Consider the following 16,346-nt stretch of genomic DNA (forward strand, 5'->3'; position numbering starts at 1 on the left):
GTGTGTGTGTGTGTGTGTGTGTGTGTGTGTGTGTGTGTGTGTGTGTGCGCGCGCGCACCACCTGTACTCTGATAGAAACTGCACAAAACCATTGTGTGCTATATAGCACAATGGCATAGAAGACTACAAAGTGCCTATTTTTAAAAAACCTACATTGAAGGAGAAGTGTACAAAAACCGAAACTACATGTGCACTACTCCTAGCAATGAAAATGGAGGTTGAAATGAACCTCAATTAAAAATTCTAATGACACCAAGCTCTACAAGGTTTCTAAAGGATATGCCGCCTTGCAAATGCTAACTAAAAAATCATCTCAATCTAAGAAATGAGTCTAGCGGAGAGCACTTGTGACACCACTCAAAATATTAAAGGCATCTACAAACCAATTACCGGAAATATAGTTGTATGAATGCACGCAAAGATGGAGAACATCAAGGAGAATCTCAAGAGCACACAATATGGGAAGTTGTATCACTGAGTTTGCTAAAACAACAATCAAGCTTGCCTTAGAATGACAGGCGTATATGCAAGCTAAGGGAAAATGCCTCCTAGCAAGAGAAAATAAGCTATGGCCATCCTAAGTGTGTTCACACACATCATTACCAAAATATATGGTAACGTGGGTGACATTATAGTTGGTTTTCACACAAAACATCAATGTATCAAAATGATGTTTTTCTTTACCATACTCACAATTGTGAGTATGGTAAAGAGAGATGTTATAGTAAGTCAACAAAGAGTGTACAATGAACCTCAATTGTGAGTGGAGATGTTATATTAAGTCAACAAAGAGTGTACAATGAACCTCAAGCACAACATGTGCCTAGAGGAGACAACATTTTTAAAGAGGGGATGTACAATTCATAAGGAAGAGACTCTGATTTATCCTTATCTAGCAGTTCTATTCTCCCCCGGATGGCAAAACCCAAATAGCCGATGCAACTTATTCTTTGGTTTGCGCGATTGACTTTACTCTACATCCTAATAAATAAATAAGCTCAGTGTTTTTCCGCACAATGTCATTGAACTGACCCACCACACACTACCTCTCAAAGACATGAAGGTTCCAGGTTTTCCAAACTTGCTTCAGATAGTAGTATCTGGTTACTTGGGTGGTGCACACAAGCATGCTTGGTTGTGAAATTTTCTCCCTCCCACAATTAAATCGTTCTTAAAGAAGAGCACCTTTCACGTCTTTTTGGCCCATTTGCAGATTTTCATGGTAAGTCCCGCTAAAGAGGGGGCAATCTTTCAACACATGCAAGGGATCCTCCGAAGCAGCTTTGCACCCAAAGCAAGTGTCTGTTGCAAGCCCTCTAGCAAGAATTTTATTCCTAGTCGGGATAGCCCCCCACAAAAACTTCCAAGTGAATGCCTTCATTGAGCTCGACCATTTTGCCTCCCAAATGCTGTTGTACAGTTCAACCACTTCTCTACCAACCAATTCACCCTCCACAATTCGCTTTATAAATCAACATGTTATAAGCTCTCAATGTTTTTGGAAGAGAATTATTATTTTTCCTTTGGACCAATGCCAAAGAGCTCAATCCAACGGCAGGCATTGGCCTACTGCACAAAACTTCTGAGACTTTTCTAAATAATAGCCTTTAATTAGATTCAAATTGTGTTGCACCACCAACTAGTCCACATCCTTCCAATAGGAGCTGCCGTCATTTCAAAATGTATCACCTTGGAATCCCTTTTTTATTCACCTTTCTGGCAACTTCCCTCCAAAATGTGTTCAAGGATCCTCCTCCTAGTATGGAGAGCCAAGGGGACCAGTTCAAGATGGAGCACGTGAAGTATTTAAAGGCGCTCCAAGAACTTCTAGGAACATGGGCGTCTGCAATAGTTGTTCAAGAGTAATGCCACTTCTTAGCAAGATATGAAAAATCCTATTGCAGATTACACTTCTACTCTCAAAAAAAATGTGCCAAACTCATGTCATTTGAAGATGGAACATGTGTACATTTACACGTTCACTTATGCATAGTTATTTCAAGCATTGTGCTAGATAATAAATTTATGAGTATCTATGGAAAATGTGGTAGTTTTTATAATGCTCAAAGACCACATTCATGCACTTGCCTATGCAAGATATATTTTCTTGGCCATCCATCATACTAGCTTTAGCCAACTTAGCTCTGGAATGGAAGATCGATCATAGCTATAGTTGTCCACACTTGTAGTAGGAGAACTTCATGGACAACTTGCTTTATCTTGCACTCATCTTGGAGGTGATGTAGACTTCTTTTGCCTCCCAACTTGATAGGCTCATTCTTGATTAAGCTAGATCTAACGTAAATGTTATTATGTGAGTCATTCCAACCCGAGATTCAAGAGGATCGATCCAAGACCATGCGTGTATCAGATAGACCTTCAAGTTACTATAAGAAGAAGCTCCCTTAGGTTGTGCAAAAAACATTGGGGACACTATTTGAATCAAATTATGTCTATGGTTTTCCACATTCAACAATGTGGTGATTGAGAATGCTTTGGTTGGAGGATATTTGAAAAGGCGAGGTAATCACAAGTGATATGATAGAGTAAAGTTCAAGCTTCTTAACTTTCCATGAGATTATGTAGGTAATTGAAATTTTGGCAATAGGTGTACGTCCTGTGTGCAAGAATGTTGTGTGTGTGAGAAAGGTGTAAGAACAGTCAAAAGATGCACTTTTCTCCCCCAAACAAGAGGTGGACACTTGTATGATGTTTGGCCTTCGGGAACCTCTATGTACAAACCCTTATTTGAGCCGAGATTATAGATCTCGAATTTCACGTCAGGCTCTTTTCATACATATGTAGTATTTTTTGCAAGCTTTTAAATTCCATCATATGTGCAACAATATTGGGGATGTGAGAGAGGTGTAAGAGCGGTCAAAGGATGCATTTTTCTCCTCCAAAAAGGACATGAACACTTTTATGATTTTTGGCCTTCGAGGACTTCTACATGCAATCTCTTATTTGAGCGGAGATTATAGATTTGGAATCTTCACATTGGCTCTCTTCATAGATACGTAATATTTGTGCAAGATTTTAAATTTCTTTTTGGCGAAAGAACTAGCATATTTTGCCCATGTGAATTCAAAAGCTCCTCTTTGATTACTTTCTTAATACTACTATTCTAAGTGCCAAACAAAAAGGCACTCCTAAACCCCATTCTCTTCCAAATAGAGGTGTGATCGGCAAGAGCGGCTCCAAGTTCATTGAACACTTTGCGAGGAAGACACATTTGTAAGGATCAAAATAGAGAACCTTTACAAGACTATGTATTGTCAAGGTAGAACCTCCCCAAAACAACCATTGCATGTGCTCTCTCTCTCTCTCTCTCTCTCTCTCTCTCTCTCCTAAAAATAAATATCATATCAGCTCGTACTCGTGATACATGTTGACATTGCCAACTATGAAGTACTCATGGAAACATCGTTAGTATGTGGGTAGAGCAAAAAAAATCATTAGCAAGCCTCCTTTGCAAGATGTTACATCTCGGAGGATGCATGTATTGTAAGGTATGCCCAATGTAGGTAGGGGAAAGAAGCTCTTGGTTTCATCAAATAAACATCCTGGGCTATTTCACAATGCTATCAAAGGAACCAAGATGATACCATCGCCGACATATTTAAATTGGTGTGCTTTTTTGGGTACTTAGTATAGATATCCTCAAAAATCACATATTGATGCCCCAAAATCTTGGTCATAAAATTGCTTCCCCTTTCAACTTCAAAAGAGTACTCAATCAGTTTTCGCCTTTTTGCCCTCTTATTATTTATGCATTTCATTTAAAGGATTCTACTATCCCTCATCCCATAATGTGTCCCATGCATATCTACTTGGAGTTCATTATGTGCCAGGTTTCAAATACCATTCAAGCATTCTTATTATAAACACACGGGTGATAGACTTAATGTCTCACGAGCTTCGTAGACTAGCCATCTACTAAACAGAAGGTGTTACTCCTAAAAGTGAATCCAAAAGGTAGCACACCCTCCCCTTCAACACCAACCACACACAAAGAACAATTACCATTTAAGGCAAGATTGATTTTGAGATGCATAAAGGTTGCTACATAAAGTCAGTATAATTATGGTGTTTTGTATAACTAGACTACATGAATAAGGCAAAGTTTTTTCTCTTTGGGAAATGTCCACAAATATTTATAAATTCAGCAATGTATCAACTTATATAGAAATGCAATTCTTGAGGAATGTCAAAAGCCTTACACATCATGCACAAGCCCGAGTTGAAATTATCAGTTCAACTCGGGCTTGTGCATGATGTCAAAGCATTCAAAAGCAAGTGATATTGCCTTTTTAGCTAAGGCATTCACCATCTCATTTGGTAAAGGGGGCAGAGGTTTCAATTCTATAAATTTATAAAAGGTAGAGGAACAATGAAATAGGCTCATTTGGATAAAAGGTCATCGATGTTATAGAGGCAAGACTGTTTACAATTTCGTTCAGTTAATATGTGTGACAAATTGGAGAATACATACAAAGTCCTTGCTGCCTTAAGCAATTTGGCCTTTATATGACATCAGTTTGTCAATTTACTGCTTCCATGATTGTTAATTATATACCACAGTTGTAATGACACATTTCTCATAAGAGAACAAAGCTGTGATTTGAATCGATATTTGGGTTCACATCATGTGTGCACATTGACTGAATCAAAGCATTTGGCATCAAGTAGAAGGCTTGTTAAAGGGTAGCAATTTGTACCACTAACCTGCAAGCTTTGAGGCTACACCTACTTGTTGAAAAATCTATCTACCATCCATTTTCGCTTACTGTATCATTCTATATGCATTTTTTAATATGCATGACAACATCTCCTATTGGTAAGACATATGACATGGACACTTTCTCTCTTCCTCTTATGGATCGACAGATGGATACATCAGCCGAGTCAGTTCCATCTGCCCACCATGGAGTTGCCTACACAACATGCAGATGCATCAGCGTAACCAATACATGTCATATATCCTACGAACCACAGCACACGACATGGACACACAGTTTCGTTCAGATGTACTAACAAGCAAACACTTCAGCTTAATCAACTGGCCAACTAATCCAGACTAAATCACTAGGATCAATATAACTTTAGCACCTACAATCACTCCCTTTCTCTTTTCCTTGCGCTTCAGACCACCCAGGTTCTCTTGCATACCCTCTCACACAAAGCTCTAGTAATAGCAAGCCTATTTTGCCACAAATCTGCATTGGCCAGGCTGTGTCGCAAAACATGAAAATTCCTGGGCATAATTTCCAACAAATATCACAGGCTTCCGCTTAGGGTCATGCTTTCATGTAGCTAAATTTCGGGTTATCCATACATACCTAGCACTACTTTACTAAAACCCCTTGATTAATGAAATTTTTCATGCTTTTCTTGGTCACTCACATGCAACCAAATTTCCACAACACTGCCAACATTGCAACAATCACAAAGCCATGCATCAGATCGATCAAGATGAGCACTCACTTTTGGAAATTGTTTGGCAAAGCAAAGCTATTGAAAGATGGGACACCTCGCTGAAGAAGACAATGGGCACTTTCCTACAAGGAGTGATGCCAAACTAGATAGATTTCTTGCAAGTTGCCACTGTTTTTGCCACTCATCATGTGTGTGCCCCTGTTGATTGCAAGCCAGTAAAAGCTGAACAGCCTAAAAGCATGAGGTCGACTCCCATGTTTCCAGAGATCCGGTTTCAAGACAAGAATCAAAATATTTACTCTTCAAGTAATAAGGTCTTTCATTCTCATGTCGCAACAAAGAATCAGGGTAAGATATGAACCACCCAAAGTTGAATTTCAATCTAGATTACTGAAAACTGCATCTTCTATTTGACTATACTGTACATATGTTAATAATGACATCTAAGCGGCCGACTACCTGAGTTGCGTCTAAAAATATACAAGGCCTCTCAACGATCTGGGGTGTTGAAAGTGCTACATAAAAATACAGCCACCCCAAAAAAGTGTAAAACCATAAAAGGGTCATATTTCCACATCATCATCATCATCACTGTCATCACTACTTCCCCGATGTCTGGAGATGTGGCGGCCTGCACTTCGATGAACAAAAATCTCTTCGTCTTCACTGCTGCTTGCAGGTTCCTCACAAAAGGGCAAGACCATATGATCAAAATCGTCTTCCATCCCTTGCCCAGAATCGCCTACCTGTTCACTCCTGCCCTGCTGGGCTCTTGCCCCATGTCCCCTGGATTGGGGAGTAAGCCTCCTTCCTCGTCTAGCCTTGCGCTTTCCTTTCGGTACTTCCTCTGGCAAACTTAAATCAGCTTCCTTATTGCTGTCAGAAAGTGGCCAGGTTTCATTTGGATCAACCTCAAATTCCTTAGAAGCCTTGAAAGATAGGTCCTCGCCTCCATCGTGTAAGTGAGAACTCTGCTCCATATGCTCTGATTCAGACACCACAGCTGACTCGAGGCGTCTTCGTTTTCTTCCTAAATTGGTCTGTAAAGAAAACAATCAATCCTTAGTCCTATCATGCAAAATCAGATAAGAAGCCTTGAGAACTGGAACCACCTTTGGACCCCTATCAATTAGATGTGACCATGCTGAACGATTTCGCAAACAATCTAGAACAGCTTGCCGATGACTTGTATAAGCATATCGCTCACCATTATGCTTCCGAAGCTTTGACCAATGCTGCAAAAGAGGTGCTATTGAAGCTTCCCAACTCAAAACTACAAAATCAAGCTAAAAGTTAAGGATGAGAACATACAGGGAGAACCTCCTCACATATAAGATCATAGGATGCATTGGAGCCCTTCTCGTTAAGAATGTCCTCTATGAGCCCTGGAAAAACCCACGTCAGCCAAGGCATTCCTAAGAGATTATCTAAAATGCAGAAGGCACTGAGTATGAGCAGGTTTGAAAACATACCTGGTAACGTAAGAATATTATCGGTAGAAGTTTTTCTTTCAAAATCGTCTATATCAGTTGCACCAAAAGAGTCGCTATGTGGTTGACGATCAGTAACAACTGACCCTGGAGAGAGATGCCTAGTAAGCTCCGTTGCAGTCAGAACTGGAGGGACCTTGGAATTATCAACTGTATCTTTGTCCTTCCTGTTCCCACCTTGTGTCGAGATTCCAGCACCATGTTTCACAGAATCTCCAGTTTCAGATTCATCAGCACCACGAGCAACCTCTCCAGGCGTCTCCTCTCTATTTTTCCGCCTGTAAATCTAAACGAGAGCAGAAACAAAATCAAATGAAGTTGAAACTCAATTGGCGCTCATCAATCTTAAATAGAGATGGTAACACAACCACCACAAAATTCAATCAGTGATTTGCCTACCAGATGAGGGTCCTTTTGGGTGGCAGTGGAAGCAACATGGGTGTTAGCCATGGCCGATCTCTTGGTTGAAAATGGGTGGGCACCTGCGCCACCTTGCCTTACCCTAGCCACACGTGCAACACGGGGAGAGCTATTCAACTCTTGATGGAGTAACAAGGCAAGCTGTGAGAAATACCAACACCAATTGGCCAGAGCATATGAGAAACTGCTCAAAGAATGCAGATTCTGGATAGCTATTAAACAGAAACTCAATAGATTACCTTACCTCTTCATCATTCAGGACAGGACGCATAGAATCCATGCCCTGCATATGCACATCCACAGTGCTTGCATGACTAGGAGACAGAAGTACTGTTGTACTTTTAGATCCAGCTGCTAGTCCTGCTTTCTCTGATTTGTTGGTTGTCATGGGCTTTAAGGAATGCCTGTTTTGCAGCAAATTTTCATCACGTGCATTCACATGTACCCCCGAGTCCAAAAGTTGTCCGCTCTGTTTGGGCACCTTCTGATGTGATGTAGCCCTGACAGCTGGACTCTTTCCACTACCTGCCACTTTTGACAGCTCCTTAGTGTCTTTTTGTAAAGACATAAAGGTCGATTCTTCATTGAGATCCCCAGACATGACATCAGCTTTCTTCATTTCATTTGCTTTAGACCTAAACTTGGACGTACTGTTGCTGTTTGCATGTGGGTTGGCCAGACTACTCTGGCATTTTGACACTACAGAACTACAGGCCTTGTTATTAGAAATGGGTGGGGAGCCCAAGTAAGTTTTGAAAGAAGGGATAGGCTGGGAAGAACCCACATTTTGAGTCCTCTCAGAAGGTGGTGATGCAGAATCCACTTTCATAAAACCTGGTTGTTTGGAATCAATTGTGGGACCAGATAATGTTGGGGAGGAAAAATCTGCTGAATGGGAAGGGCCAGTCTGGATAAATTTGGGACTAAACTTTATGCTATCATCAACCAATTCCTGTAGATTTTGTACTGCACCCTTTGAGAATTTTGTAGAGAATAAAGAGGCTTCATCTGCATCTTGCAGAGATGTATCCTGAGCTGGTGAAGGAGAATTTGATGGTGTTCGATCTTGGTAACTGGCTCTCACCATATCATCCCCTAAGAGCTGACCATTAGGTTGATCGGTCAAAGCGTCTGGCGAGTCTGAAGTGAGTGACTCATTTGTGAAACGAATACTAAGAGGGCGGTCGTCATCATCCGATGAATTTGCAGACGAGTTATACTCTGCTTGCTTTTGCAAAAGATATTGCTGTCTTTCAGCCACATTGACATCCCCGTTACTATGATGCTGCTTTCCTAGCTGCAAAGATGCACCATAATTACACTCCTGCACGGTGTTTGGAATACTATCAAGTCTGAAAAGACAATGTGCCCAAGTATTTAACGACTTATATCCTCATGCATCCCTACCTTACGCGCATCTCGTTGTGGCAGGTATCCTGCGCAGGAAGACAACAACTTTATTTCTCAATCACTAGGGCCACAGCAGCAAGAAATTTCTACATAGAAAACAAATGACCAAGGTACAGCAGACACGACTTGCTCGGGCACATTTTTAGTCTCCATTAAAAGTGTTTTGCTGCGGCGGCAGTTCCGTGCTTCCAAAAGTGAGTTTTCGGTTAGTCACCACCTATTGATCAGCGTACGCCGTACACATATGTCATACATCTAAATAAGGGCAGTCTATGTCAATCACATGTCAACATGTGCGTGTGCACCCCAGCACCGGCGAACACAGGTTATTATGACGTATGCAGATTAATGTTAGTATTTAGCGCACACATTATAAAAAGTTAAAAACTATGCATGTGTTAAGACTTACACCACTCTGCTGCTTCATAGGTTAAGGCCATACTTGTACGGCTAGTATGTCTCCGGGCTGGCCACCCATAGTCTAGGAAGTACCTGGTCCGGCCACCCACCTTGTCCAGGCGCCCTCATATATTTCCATATATCATTTTTCTGTTTGAGTCTGGAGATTTTTATCAGGCCTTGCCCTACCTCCCCTTGGGCACCTATTTATAGGGCCAAGGGGGTACCCACTTCCATCCTACTAATTGTATTGAGGGTCTTCTGCTCATGGTAGTCATGGAGAGCTGATCGCCCTCTCTTCCGCCACACCTTGCGTCTCTCTCTCTCTCTCTCTCTCTCTCTCTCTCTCTCTCTCTCTCTCTCTCTCTCTCTCTCTCACATGGTATCAGAGGTCAGTCATCACATGGTATCAACAGCTTCTGCTTTCCATGGCTTGGGACAGTGCTTCATCATCGGCATCAGGACCTCCTCCCAAGACTAGCGTTTTCATGCAGATCTACCAGCGTTTTTGCCAGGACCAGGCACGCGATGGACAGCAGCCTTTCTGTCGCGGGAATCCCATTCCCACTTGCGGTTCTGATCTTCTCCTCATAGCAGCCACCTACCATTTGTGGACTTTTTTGTTGCGGAAAACCCCTCCAAATCCATTTGCGTTTTTTTATCTTCAACTGCGTTTTTGGAAAGGTGCTGCGTTTTCGCAGCAAGAGGGCAGCGCTCAGTTTCTGGACCCCGGATCTCGCCAACACCTACCCGGCCATGGCATTTGGTGCCTTGCCGGCGAGAATCCTCTTTAGATCTACTGTTTTCAGCCACAAACACCTGCTGTTTTCAGCCCACCTGGGGTTGTGCCAAGGATTCACCATCCTTCCTACACCCTCTGCACCACTCCGGACCATGCCGGCAGCGTACAAGGACACTGAAAATCGCTGGACAGCAGCGTTTTCATCACCTCGCAGTTGCGTTTTTGGGTCGATAGCAGCCTCTTGGGTTGACTTTTTCACAAAGGATGAAGTTACCTCCTGCTAGGACACCATCCGGTGGTGGTCCGTACGGTCTCTCAGTGACTGCTGCAGTACATGGTATCTTCGACATCGGCTTGATCATCTACGGGCGTACGATCCTTGAGAGATCCATTCATTCCAGCCATCATTCGGCGGTTGCGCACTCTAGAGGGTGTGGTGACTTGTGGTTTGCTATGGACACACCTATGCACTCATCAGAGGAGCTCCCACGAGATATGGCCATGCTCATGGCATATGGGATTCCGACATTCCCAGAGAAGACACCACCATCTTGGGTGGACAGACACTTACCACTTGACCTTGACACATCAAATCACTTGCTTACACAAGAGCATCTACATGGACTTAGGGAGAGGATCTTGGACAGGTTCATTGCTTGGATCTACAGACTGGAGTGGGACTTCAGCTCTTTAGACTCTTTTGGAGAGTTTACCTGCGAGATGCGGGAGATCAGGCATCAGTACGCGACTACATTCGGCGTCACCCGAAGCTTGGCTTGGATGGTAATGCAGTTTCTCTTCTACACTCCTGATTTGGATTGCTACCTTCAGAGTTGCTTACACTAACCCTCAGTAACCTTACAACAGACTTATCCCTCGACCAAGGCAGTAGGCCACTCCCAGCTCATCCACATTGAGAGCCACACCAAATTGCGGTTTGGTAGCGTTGTTGGCGCGGATTCTGTTTTGGGTGACACCGGAGGATTGGCGGCAGGAGATACAGGCAAGACGGCGCAGACAGATTGGTCTAGCCTTTCCTATTCTCAAAGGATCTTCACAACGCAGACTTCTCAATCTCGCTTCCCTACTTCTACAGGACGATCACGATGAAGAAAACTTGGTTTGACCACACCTCTTCTCAGAGGCCCTTCACAGCGCAGACTATTGAGTCTGGCTTTCCCCTCATCTTGGACTACCCTACCTACTGACAGGACACCATCGGTGACTGTTGCAACTTACGGTAGCTTCTACAATGCAGACTGTTTAGTCTGGTTCTCCTTTATTCGGAGGAGTTTACAGTGCAGATTGCTACAATTGGCCTTCTTGGAGTTTTACACAGCTCAACCACCTGGCCACACTGGGTTGCACGTTCATGCATTGACACGCTTCTGATCATTCTCATGACGGTTCCTGGGCTTCTCCTGTCACGTGCGCACTTCACTTAGGCTACGTAGATATGCTTCTGCCATAGTCTAGCATGAGTCTTAGCTTAGGACTGAGCATGGCACCTTTGTGAGCCTCTAGCAAGACGTGCATGTCTAGGCCCTACCACATTTTGAAGACCACGCACATACTGAATAACCATGTGAAAATTTGCCAAAAATTCAACCCATCTTCCTTGACGAGGATTCATCACTGGTTGAGTAAAAATATACGTCAAAAATTGATGATCTGTTTTAACCACTGAATCTGCGCCAAGAAGGTAATGTTTCCAAGTGCGGTAAGCATGTATGATAGCCAAAAATTCCTTATCATATATTGGGTATCGCATCTGAATTGCTGAAAATTTTCGACTGTCAAAAGCAATGACACAATCATTTTGCATGAGAGCGCCACTTGATGCTTGATCAGAAGCATCGGTCATCACATCAAATGGTTGAGTAGGATCTGCAATTGCTAAGACAGGAGTTGTCGTCAAAGCATGCTTAAGATCATTGAAAGACTTATCTGCTTCAGGAGTCCAATGTAGATTATCCTTCTTTGTCAATTCCGTCAGAGGAGAAGCAATATCTAAGAACTTATGAACTTTGGTGTGATAAAAATTAGCAAGACCCGATGTCACGTGACACATTCAACCCTACGTGTCCGTGGACAAGCTACAGCATCACCAGGCTTCAGTTCAGTCAAGTCAGTCTAGAATAGGAAGTGATCTGGCACTTTTGTGAGTTTGTTCGCAGACCGTGCATGACCAATCACGTGGAGTAGATGCATATCCTCTGGTTGCACACAGCATGATCATCAAATTTCCATCAGAACCCATCAGTAGCATTTTTACAGTGCATAGAATTTTTGACATTTTTCACTTATTATTTTAAATGACTTTTTGTTGGGAACTAGGTAGGGCAATTTTGTTAAGTTTCTATATATAGAAACCTAACGCTAGCACTTTCTGGCAGAAGAGGCAACAGGAGCACACGCTCAACAGGCAACTTCTCAGCAGAGCCCCCAAGATACCTAGCGTTTTTGGACAAGACCAACAGCCTAGCGTTTTGCATTGCAGATGAGCCGGCAGCAATAGAGGACAGACCAGCACTAGCGTTAGTGGTTTGCACCATCAGATTCACAACGTTTTGCAGCAGGACCCATTTTCAGCCCTAGAGTTTTTGGATCAGCATACCATCCTAGCGTTTTGCAGATCTTCGCCACAAAACCAACAAGAAGACCAGCGTTTTCAGTTTTCAGCATGGATCCACAACAGGACAAGTCCCGAACCTCGCTGATCTCACCTTCCTGCAGGCAGATCCTCGCCGCACGGTCAGTTCCCGCAAAGTTCACAGTTTCAGCCGGAAAACGCAGATTTCAGCATCTGCGTTTTCAACGCGTCGTCATTGCATCGTCGTCATCGCCATCGTCACAGACATGGAGTCAGAATTCAATAGATAAAGATTTGCAGATTTCAGCCCTTAGCATTTTCAGATTTCAGCCCGTCTCGTCGTCGTCGACATCGTCGGCAAGTCCAAGCATTGTAGAGATTTGTGCAATCAATAGTAGACCGCTCTCGCCATAGAGAATGGGGCCCTTTGAGGAGGGTTTGACAACTTTCCCGGTGTCGTATTCTCTTCTCTCTCTCTATCTCTCAGTCTCAGTACCTTCATTCACAGTGTTCACCACTTTGTTTGTGTCCATTGCACTCTCTCACTAAAGGAACAGAAGGCTCTCCCTTCCATAAGTAAAAGGAACCCTTGAGCACAGTTCGGAGCACTCATCTTGAGCAAAGTTCAACATTCACTTCCATCGCACGAACTGCCTGTTTGCCTTTGTCCTTTATAGGAGGTGGACAGTGTTCTGAATCTGTACATGACTCCATATTTGAATTTTGTCGTATATTTGAAGGGTTTGGACACTTCGGGCATTCACACCACCTGTGTGGAACACCAAAAATTGTGCACAATCCTGTGCGGTTGGGCTGAGAGGTGGAGGAAGCCGAGGAAGAGGCTTGTTGCTCTGCTGAACCATTATGACGATCGTTACGTCGACGGTCGAACCGAAACTGTCGTCAATTTCGCTTTTTTAGAGTCTCATTCCTCAAGCCCTGAATGAAGAGAACTGATAATCTGGCAACTCTCTCACAGCAAACAAAGCTTCAAACAAAACTTTCTCAAACAAAGTTCAAAAGTATCTAACTATAAAACAACTAGAGAGTTCATTTAGGGTTTTGTTCAGACAATCGAACTTTGAGGACGACTGGCTTGCCCTTCTACATCATGGTGATGGTTCGGTACTGAACCTGGAGAGTCGCATCATTCTTGTCATACAAAGGCATGCCTAATAGAACGTCACAATTGCCCAACTTCATGATGTGGAGATCGACTTTTCCATGATAATCTTGAATAGTCACTGGAAGAGCACCAATGAGCGGTACAACTTTCTGAGTTTGCCCCGTGAGTTTGCCTCGTGGCTAGCTCAGCTTCAATTTCTCCACCCTCTGCATCATAATCAAAGTGAATTTGCTTTAAGAATCCTGGATGGATGAAGTTCTCTGTAGCTCCGGGGTCAAAGAAAATAAGGGCTTTGAAGCCATTGACTTTGCCATATACTCTGCACAATTCATTTGTACTTTCAAGACGTATGCCATAGATGTCAGGTACTAATCCAATAGCCGGTTTAGCTCATTTGGCTGGAGATGGTCCTGGGTTTCTGTCGACCGTTGACGCGAGAATCGGCTCCGCGGGTCCGTCAATGCGTTGGGGACAACCAAAATAGTTATGTCCTGTTTGAAAGCATCCAAAACATCAGCATTCTTGTAGTAAGGTGTCTTGTTGTTGAGGTGTCAAATGAGGCCTTTGTGGTTGACTTTCACGACACACTCGAGAATTTGTTCTTTGCTAGCGAGAGTTGTGGTTAGTGGTCAGAGATTCTTCTGTGGTAAACTCTAGCTTTCCCTTCATCAGTTTGTAGCCGACTAAAGCATGGTCCATAAGTTCTTGCATGGTGGAGACTTGCTTGGAGAGACAATATTCCTGCAATGGTGATGGTAGTCCAATGGTGTATCGCTCGCATTGGGCCTCCAAGGGAACAGATATAAAGGACACCGGAAGGTACACGTCGAGAAACCTTTGGTTATATGTGCCCATGCTGGCAAGCATTTCCAAGTTGCCCGACTCTGCCAAAATCCGGACTTCAAACATAGAAGGCATGTAACTACATGCAAAAACTGTCTTGAAAGCTTGCCACGTCCTTGGAGCATGTAGTTGTGTCGCGATTGAACTCCACCATCGCATAGCATTATCTTTAAGAAATCCCGATGCTCCAGAAATCTTGGATTCTTCTGTATAGTTCCCTAAAGCATAGATGTTGTCGAATTGCTGTAGGAACTGCAATGCTTTCTTGCGATCTTTCACCCCGAAAAAAGCGAAAAATTTAACTGTCGTACCGCCATCTTTGAAATCTTTGGGTTGGTTACGCGCATATCCCGGGTATAGATAATAAGGGTATCCATATGGGCTCCAACCATTGTGACTTGGTCGCGGTGGTGGTGGTGGAGGGGGGGGCAATGGCAGCGGCAAAGGCGGTTGCATTGGATCAAGGTCAGATGGCTGCACCATGTTCCTGAAAACTGCAAAGCCAGTGGCTTCAAAGCCCTTATTTCCTTTGACCCCGGAGCTATAGAGAACTTCATCCATCCAGAATTCTCAAAGCAGATGCACTTTGATTATGATGCAGAGGGTGGAGAAATTGAAGCTGAGCCAGCCACAGGGCAAACTCAGAAAGTAGTACCGCTCATTGGTGCTCTTCCAGTGACTATTCAAGAATATCATGGAAAAGCTGATTTCCACATCATGAAGTTGGGCAATTGCGACGTTCTCTTGGGCATGCCTTGGCACGACAAGAATGATGCGACTCTCCACGTTCGCAACCGAACCATCAACGTGATGCAGAAGGACAAGCCAATCGTCCTCAAAGTTCAGTTGTCCGAACAAAACCTCGAACGAACTCTCTCTACTTGTTTTTTTCTTTATAGCTAGACAATATTGTTTGAAAATTTGTTTGAAATGGATGGTATCTGTTTTGAACTTGTTTTGGTGCCGATTTGAAATGTTTGACTCTGGTTTTAATATCGGTTTCAATGATTGGTGATTTTACTCGAGGGTGGAGTAGTGAGAAATGATGATTGAAAAGTGTTGTTTTTACTCATGGCTCGGATCCTTGTGGTTATTTTACAGGGTGAGTATTGTTATTGTAACTCCCGGGCCGGACCTGGATGGTTATGCGGAAGAAGTCTAAGCAGTGGTTACTCTCAACACCTCCAAACGACGCAGGCTGCGGTCTAGGGGGCGTTTGGTTGTAAAAGGCCTCTATATCCCCCGGCCCAGACCTTTTTAGGTTATGCGGGAGGAGTGATGAGGGAGTCGTTGAATATCTCCCGGCCCGGACCTTGTTAGGTTATACGGGAGGAGTGTTCATTGGTGGCTTTATGTTTCTATGGCTTGTAACATGCATATGTAGCATTTGTGTTGCATTGTGATGTGCCAACCACTGAATATTCCTAATTGGATGAGATTGCCCGGGTATGTAATTTTAGTGCATCAAGACACCCGTGGAAGATCAGTACGGTCTGGGTGTAATGGCTACGCCGGAATATCGAGAGTTCCGATCAGGACGAAAGGAGAAGCTAACTCCTTGATCAAAAGAGCCGAAAGAAGAAGCTAGCTCCTTAACAAAAAGAGCAAACTGATTGTCCCTCGGAAATTTTTGAGCTAACTTGAGTTGTTTTGCAAATATGTTCTAATCGCCAACGATTACTCTCTTTTAAGGACAGATGTCACAAACTACAGACGTGTCAAAGCGCTAGAGAAGGGAGCCAACTTGCAGATGCTGGCCGAGGGGCCTAAAACCTAAGAAGAGCAAGTAGCAGAAGAAGAAGTCCTCCCAACTTATGGGGACCCCGTCCTATGGGGCCCCAAGCACATAAAGGAAATAAAGCAAGACCCAAACACACACACAAGATT

General features: G+C 43.4%; 1 protein-coding gene across 2 annotated transcripts in view; it reads right to left on the bottom strand.

The window, feature by feature from the left end:
* Nucleotides 1-5,730: 5,730 nt before the first annotated feature.
* LOC147447281 (uncharacterized) overlaps nt 5,731-16,346 on the bottom strand; it is a 73,171-nt gene continuing 62,555 nt past the window's right edge. The window contains exons 3-8 of one of the 2 annotated variants that reach the window (XM_086523131.1): nt 7,591-8,643; nt 7,326-7,487; nt 6,909-7,212; nt 6,748-6,812; nt 6,549-6,671; nt 5,731-6,476 (exon numbers count right to left, since the gene is read on the bottom strand). In XM_086523131.1, the coding sequence (XP_086379257.1) occupies nt 6,000-6,476; nt 6,549-6,671; nt 6,748-6,812; nt 6,909-7,212; nt 7,326-7,487; nt 7,591-8,643 (2,184 nt within the window). In that variant the 3' untranslated portion in view covers nt 5,731-5,999. Of the gene's footprint in view, nt 6,477-6,548; nt 6,672-6,747; nt 6,822-6,908; nt 7,213-7,325; nt 7,488-7,590; nt 8,644-16,346 lie in introns of both variants that reach the window. The other variant, XM_086523130.1, reaches the window with a different exon arrangement.

The sequence above is a fragment of the Adiantum capillus-veneris genome, chromosome 11 (assembly GCF_014529385.1).
Source record: "Adiantum capillus-veneris isolate H3 chromosome 11, ASM1452938v2, whole genome shotgun sequence".
Classification (NCBI taxonomy): domain Eukaryota; kingdom Viridiplantae; phylum Streptophyta; class Polypodiopsida; order Polypodiales; family Pteridaceae; genus Adiantum; species Adiantum capillus-veneris.